The 7,500-nt window shown below is 53.7% G+C and overlaps 1 protein-coding gene across 1 annotated transcript in view; it reads left to right on the top strand.

Annotated features, from left to right (window-relative positions):
- cacna1ab (calcium channel, voltage-dependent, P/Q type, alpha 1A subunit, b) overlaps window positions 1-7,500 on the top strand; it is a 145,348-nt gene that overhangs the window by 123,673 nt on the left and 14,175 nt on the right. Inside the window, 3 exon segments of the mRNA XM_056410306.1 lie at window positions 2,862-2,967; window positions 3,290-3,397; window positions 6,864-6,967. Coding sequence (XP_056266281.1) covers window positions 2,862-2,967; window positions 3,290-3,397; window positions 6,864-6,967 — 318 coding nt within the window.

Below are 7,500 nucleotides of genomic sequence, written 5' to 3'. Positions count from 1 at the left end.
TTTTGACCACTAGAGGGAGCGTCTCGTTGGGTCTCAGACCTCCGGCTGGAAAGATCCAGGCCGAGCATTCCAGCATTGCTGCCTCGTTGTCCTTGTCGTCCAACTTTCCTCTCTCTGTCTCTCTCCCTCTTTTAATCACTCACTCTCTCTCTCTTATCCGGATTTGTCAGTGAGAACACCTTTTTGGGGGGGCGGGACTCCGGTCGGTTCTTTCCGATCGTTGCTTGAAGCTCTGAAAAGTGGAAGACGCCACTTCTCAGAGCTTCAAGCAACGATCGGAAACAATTACATTTGATTGTAAAATCAAGATAAGATAAGATCAGATAATTATTGAGATCCAGATTTGCCAGTGAGAACACCTTTTTGGGGGCGGGGCACCGGTCAGTTCTTTTCAGAGCTTCAAGCAACAGTCGGAAACAATTGCATTTGATTGTAAAATCAAGATAAGATAAGATAAGCATAAAGTACTCGAGATATATTTGTATTATGTATTCTTGGATGTGAACCTGAACCTCGATACGTTGGACACCTTTTGGTCCCAAGATAAAGACTCGAGGGGGACCTCTCTCTTTCCTCTCCTGTCGTGTTAAAACACTGGACCGACTTTATCGAATCGGTCTGGTCTTTTCCTCCCTCTCTCTCTCCCTCTCTTTCTTCCTCGTTCCTCTCTTTCCCGTCCAGTCGTCTGTCCCTCTGCCTCCACCTGTCCGTCAGCGATCAGCATCCATCTCCACGTCCTCATCCCTCGCTCCCCACCTCCTCTCTCGTGGCCCCCATCCCATACTCCAGCCATCCGAGCCTTCCCGGTATTCAGTGACCCGACGGAGGGGAGGTCGGGCCTCAGGGCCTCAGGGCCTCGACGCTCCCAGAGCTGCACTCTTATATCTGTGTATCGCTGCCGACCCCTCGTGAACTTACGTCCGTGTTGTTTTAGTCTCGTCTTTATCTCTTGTCTCGTTCGTGTGATTCTGAGCCTCTCTTTCCTTTCTACCTGCACACATACACACACACACACACACACACCTTTCTCACTGTTATTCCCAATACACCCACTTCCTCTTGATTCCTCTTCTCCTCTTTCAGTGTTGTCCACGATCCTCCTCTCCTCCTCATTCTCGCCCTTCCCTTTTTATCTGTAACTGCATCTCATGAGCTTAGAGACGCCTGTAGTTTAACTCGACTAACCCCTTCCCCCCCCAGCCCCCCCCCCCCCCGCCACCGACCACGTATCGCCTTTGATAGGCCCCGCCCCCCTCACCCATATACGGTCCTGCGACTAGAAGGTCCAGTTGGTCCAAGAAACGTCAATCTTCTCTTTTTGATCTTCTCTATTGTTATTTTTTTCTTCTTCTTCTTCCAGGGAAATGCCACAACTCTTATCCTCTCTAACTTTGACACCCCCCCCCCCCCCACCCCCCTTTGAGACACCCGTTTGCCAATGAGAGACCTTGATGTGAAACTCTACCATCGCTATCCAATTTGACTTATTGAGGGAACCACGAATGGACCAAATGTAGAGAGACAAAACCAATCTGTAGAGGTGTAGATCAATCCCAGCTGGACTGAGGACTCGTCCTGTGACAGTGGGTTCAGAGGGTGGAGGGAGGGTGTAGCCGGGGAGACTTTAGGGCTTAGACATGGGAGTGGAGTAAAGGCATGTCGCATGCTCTGTGTGTCCGGGGGGTTTTCCGTGGGGGATTTTTTTCTTTTCCCGGGAGGGCGTTTGTGTCGCATGCCATCGCCGCGCTCTCTGTCGCATGGCTTCTTCACGGGCGACTTTGAGCACCCGCCCAACCGACCGCACGCCGAGCGCTGTGGATGTCGGCCGATGCCCACCGGCCTGCCGCAACCAAAAAACAACAACACACTGGGCTCCTGGGGGCATGCCCGACACTCACACACCCCGCCGTCCACCATCGTACTGCCGTGCTTGCCCAAAAATCGTGAGTGCCCAACGCTCATGTTTCGCGGGTAAACCCAATGGGACGCCTAGTGGCTCGGGATAGGAACGACGGGCGGCCCCCCGGTTAAGTTGGGGCCCCGGCTTGCTCACTTCTATCCACGGGGTCTCTCCATTGGGTTTACCTGGTACAGTGTCTACTTGTAAAAGACAGGGAACCTCCTCACAGGTAGGGGGAGCTCTATAGCAGACGCCTTAAATAAAACTACAGCCGTCTCCTGAAAGATAGCAGAATTACACCCGTGATACTGTTATTGTTCTCCAGCTCCACCTATTTTGTCTTCAACGCACTGCAATTAAGCGCCATTAATTGCAGTCTGGGAAAATAGTCGTGTGTAAGTGGGCGGGGGCGGGGGAGGGGGGGGGGGTATGTGGGTTCGGTGTCTGTGTACTGTTTAATATGTAACATCTACATGTGTGGAACAACAGAGATGTGTGAATGCGCCCAATGCATTCACACATTATGGGAACATGGGCTCAGGTTGGGTCGGAGGCCACTCCGGCGCCGTGTGGTTCCTCCCTGGCATCTCGACCGTTGCTTAGCAACAGGTGGCCTTCGGTGGATAGCTGTGCCGTTTCGTAGAGTATCGCTGGAAAATCACAGGAGACGCCAGTTTGAAATGTCCAGAGCGACAGCGAGCAGCAGACTCAGCGGTCACTGAATGTGGGACGTACTTACCAGAAGACGTTCATCCCTCCAGAGACTTATCGATCGCATCCGAGGGGCTAGACCCCCTTTCTGTGCCTCTAATCGAGTCTAATTGAACCTTTAAAGAACAACCAGTCCGCCCTCTAGTTGGCTGCTGTCTATGGAGCTCTCTCAACCCTCGCCCCCCCCCCCCCTTTTTATAGAGAGGACACACCCCTTTCTCATCCTCTCATCCCGACTGGCTCTCCACAGAGGCTGCTGCGCATGGATCTGCCGGTTGCGGACGACAACACGGTGCATTTTAACTCCACCCTCATGGCTCTGATCAGGACGGCACTGGACGTAAAGATCGCCAAGGGTACGGCCCTCTCAGCACTCCCCTCCCCCTCTACCTGTCGCTCTCCCGTCTCACACTCTCCGGTCGTGACGTCATCGCCTCTGAACTTCTTTCTGTCCAGATTGTTGTCTCCAATGTAACAGAAACCTCTAACGAATAACCTTCTCTCTGCTTTGGGTGGATGTGTGGGCGCATGAATGAATGAATGCGTTTTATTTTGGGGGGATTTCGTGCCATTGTGATTTCCTTGTCTGGTCTGTACCTTCTTTGTACCTGTGGGGGTGTGTTTGCATATGCATGCATGTGTGTGCGTGTGTCCTCTGGTTTTTGTCGGGTCTCCCAGGCGGTGCAGACAAGCACCAGATGGATGCCGAGCTGAGGAAGGAGATGATGGCCATCTGGCCTAACCTGTCCCAGAAGACTCTGGACTTGCTGGTCACGCCGCACAAGGGTGAGTTGCAGCCGGGCGGCGGAGCATCGTGGTGTCTGTGTGTCTCCGATCACCAACTCACCAAGAGGACAGCTTCACCGGCCAGGGTCACTCACTGCTTAGCATCTCCTGATCAGGCCAGGAACACACACACACACACACACACACACACACACACACACACACACAGACACACAGACACACATATATAAATACATGGATACCCTCGCGTAGATTCTGTGGCCTACGTGGAATACCTCGAGGACGGATAGCCACGACATCGCGTGTCAAGAGTTTGACTCGTATGACATCGCCGTTCGGTCCTTTGACCCCGTCGGAGACGTGGTCCCCATGCGGCGCCTTTACGGCCCAATGCATGGAGATCAATGGTGGGAGGGGCCTTTCTAACCCCTCCACGTCCGGTCCGTGGACATCTCGAGACGATAGGGGGTCAGGGGTCAGCAGGTCCGTCTCTTTAATCAGAGGATCGCCGGTTCAATCCCCGGCTGTGCTCGGCCTAGTCTACCACAGTGTCCAAGATACTTCACCCTGAGTTACTCCCAGTAGCTTTGGATAAAAGCCTCAGCTAAATGAAATGCAATATAGTTTGTGCTGGTTGGGTTATTATTAATTGTATCACCTTGAAGCCATACCGGCTGCTAACCGGCCACAGCCTAGCCATACCGGCTGCTAACCGGCTATGCCGTATCTGAGCGCTTTAGAGAAACCCCGACTCACTTCCCTCGTCCTCTTCGTCCTCTCCGTCCTCTCCGACCTCTCCGACCTCTGTACCCCGCTAACCGTGCACTGAGCCTGATCTCGGTTTCAGGTCGTTGAGGCTTTTCCAATCGAGCGACACACACACACAGAAATGCACGGACACATAGATCACATCACACAGCGCACACACACCTTCACCGACATCTCCACCCACTCAGACGGTCCTGGTATCAGGGGGTGCCTACTATAGAAGATCCTCTATAGAAGTCTTTTCACTACAGGAAGAACGAGCCACAGACAAACTAGTCGAACCGACCTGAGGCTGAGAGGCCGGTGACCTTTCTGAGATGAAGCATGTTTAGCGAGCGCCAGGTTGTTTGGCTACGTGCATGCAGCTCTCCAGGTCTCCGGGTCTCCGGGTCTCCGGGTCTCTGGGTCTCTGGGTCTCCGGGTCTCCGGGTCTCTGGGTCTCTGGGTCTCCGGGTCTCCGGGTCTCTGGGTCTCTGGGTCTCTGGGTCTCTGGGTCTCCGGGTCTCCGGGTCTCCGGGTCTCTGGGTCTCCGGGTCTCCGGGTCTCTGGGTCTCCGGGTCTCTGGGTCTCTGGGTCTCTGGGTCTCTGGGTCTCCGGGTCTCCGGGTCTCCGGGTCTCCGGGTCTCTGGGTCTCCGGGTCTCCGGGTCTCCGGGTGTCCGGGTCTCCGGGTCTCCGGGTCTCCGGGTCTCCGGGTCTCCGGGTGTCTGGGTCTCTGGGTCTCCGGGTCTCCGGGTCTCCGGGTGTCTGGGTCTCTGGGTCTCCGGGTCTCTGGGTCTCTGGGTCTCCGGGTGTCTGGGTCTCTGGGTCTCTGGGTCTCTGAGTCTCTGGGTCTCCGAGTCTCCGGGTCTCCGGGTCTCCGGGTCTCCGGGTCTCTGGGTCTCCGGGTCTCCGGGTCTCTGGGTCTCCGGGTCTCCGGGTGTCTGGGTCTCTGGGTCTCCGGGTCTCTGGGTCTCCGGGTCTCCGGGTCTCCGGGTCTCTGAGTCTCTGGGTCTCCGGGTCTCTGGGTCTCTGGGTCTCCGGGTCTCCGGGTCTCTGGGTCTCCGGGTCTCTGGGTCTCTGGGTCTCCGGGTCTCCGGGTCTCCGGGTCTCCGGGTCTCTGGGTCTCCGGGTCTCCGGGTCTCTGGGTCTCCAGCTCTCCGGGTCTCCGGGTCTCCGGGTCTCCGGGTCTCTGGGTCTCCGGGTCTCCGGGTCTCTGGGTCTCTGGGTCTCCGGGTCTCTGGGTCTCTGGGTCTCTGGGTCTCCGGGTCTCTGGGTCTCTGGGTCTCCGGGTCTCTGGGTCTCTGGGTCTCTGGGTCTCTGGGTCTCCGGGTCTCTGGGTCTCTGGGTCTCCGGGTCTCCGGGTCTCTGGGTCTCCGGGTCTCTGGGTCTCTGGGTCTCTGGGTCTCCGGGTCTCTGGGTCTCTGGGTCTCCGGGTCTCTGGGTCTCTGGGTCTCCGGGTCTCCGGGTCTCTAGCTGCACGCCTACGTGTGAGACATGTGTGGTCACTTCTTATCACACCTTTTTTTTTCTTTATGCCGTACGACTCGTAGTCATGCCACTTCGAGGAGGGCGGGTCGGTTACCTGACAACCGAAACAAAGCTCGATATTTTTCTGATTTTTTTTATTTATTATTTTTTTAAACGTCCGTGTTGTTTCTCATCCAAACTCCGGGGATTTTCCAGAGTTTTTAGAAAAAGATTGAGCTCCTGTTTTCCAGGTGATGCTTCGAGGCGCCCAGGTGTCTCCTAGTGAGGTGGCTACCGGGTCCTCGGCCTTAAACGCCGAGGTTAAATCCCATGAGAATCCCATGAGAATGCTAAATGTTCTGAGCTAGGAAACGCATCTGCCTGTGAAAAGACTATCGGCTCTGTGGTGTTAACTCGTGTCCAGTGTCGTAATAACAGGTGTGTGGGTCGTTCACCGCAGAGCGGGCGCAGCTCTGTTTCAGGGGAAGCTTCACAGGAGACGTTTCCACAGACAACACAAATACACATGTATGTTTTCTGTTACCATGAGGGTTTTATTTCAGCCCCAAAATTTGGCACATTTGCATATTTTCTTGGGAGTAAAACGTGAACCGGCAAACAAGCGGAGCTTCACATCACATCACGACCTCACGAAGGGTCTGAGAACCTGACTGCTGCATTAGCTTTATAATAATAATAATAATGATAATAATAATAATAATAATAATAATAATAATAATAATAATAATAATACATTTTATTTGGAGGTCACCTTACAATAAAATAATACAGGATAAAAGATAAAAGAATGAAAGATAGAAACAACATTAAAACAGAACATCAAAGATCATAGATAATAATGAAAATGACAAATTAATTTTTTTCAAGCCCTGTGTTGGAAAGACGTCTCAGCCAATGAGAATGAGTTGTTGTTTGAGCCCGACGGCTGCACACGTGCATGAAGGCTCGGTCTGTCTGCATGCATGTTGCAATGCAGAGTCCACGTGTGTCCCTCTGTGGGGACAGGACGTCATGTTATTTAGTTGATCCAACACACGGTTGTTGTTGTTGTTGTGTTATTATCCGTAACCACTGACTGAATATTTCAAACCTTACGAATCAGAGAAGTGAACTTTGAGTTTAATTCGATGGACCTGAAACAGAGCTGTGCCCGGCTGGTGTATTCGGCATGTCGTGATGTGGAATGTCTCTGCCCCCCCCCCCCCCCCACGGCTCAGGGTCCCATCTCGCTCGGGTCTAATCTTGCAGGGTAACTTGTCATTTTCTCAGCAGCCACAGACTTGACGGTGGGCAAAATCTATGCCGCCATGATGATCATGGAGTACTACCGGCAGAGCAAGACGAAAAAGCTGCAGGCCCTGCGCGAGGAACAGGTAGACCCCCCCATCCCAGAGAACCCCACCACCAAAAAGAGAAGACGCCTTTTCTTTCTTACTCTCTCGCGGCGTGCGGCCGCCACTCGGCCGTGGACCGAGCTCTGCATTGTGTCTGCTGAATGTGGATTTATAAGCACGAGAGTCACACGTCTTGTTCCTTTAAATCCAAAATCAGCTCCCGTCACACCCTCACTTCCTCAGGTCGTCTCCTCGTCGGCCCGTTCTCTTAGCATGCTACGTCCTCTAGCGCCTGTGTCGCCATGCTTGCAGGCGGAAGGTCAGCGACCTTTTTCTTCCCGCTTTTTTTATTGTTAAAATTGGTTTTCTTTTTCCCCCCGCGGGGCTGTTTGCACATGCCGAGGAGGACCAGGTCGTTCTAAAGGTTTACCACTTTACAGATGTGTTTGTTGTTGTTGTTGTTGTCGTTATTGGTGTTGCTGATGATGCTGATGATGCCACGCGGCCTCACCTTCCCGTCTTCCCCCTCTTGTCCGTGATGCACTCGCTCCGCTGTGTGTGTGTGTGGGGGA

The sequence above is a fragment of the Pseudoliparis swirei genome, chromosome 24 (genome assembly GCF_029220125.1).
Source record: "Pseudoliparis swirei isolate HS2019 ecotype Mariana Trench chromosome 24, NWPU_hadal_v1, whole genome shotgun sequence".
Taxonomy (NCBI): domain Eukaryota; kingdom Metazoa; phylum Chordata; class Actinopteri; order Perciformes; family Liparidae; genus Pseudoliparis; species Pseudoliparis swirei.
Note: the sequence above shows the minus strand (reverse complement) of the source record. Positions and strands in the feature narration are given on the sequence as shown.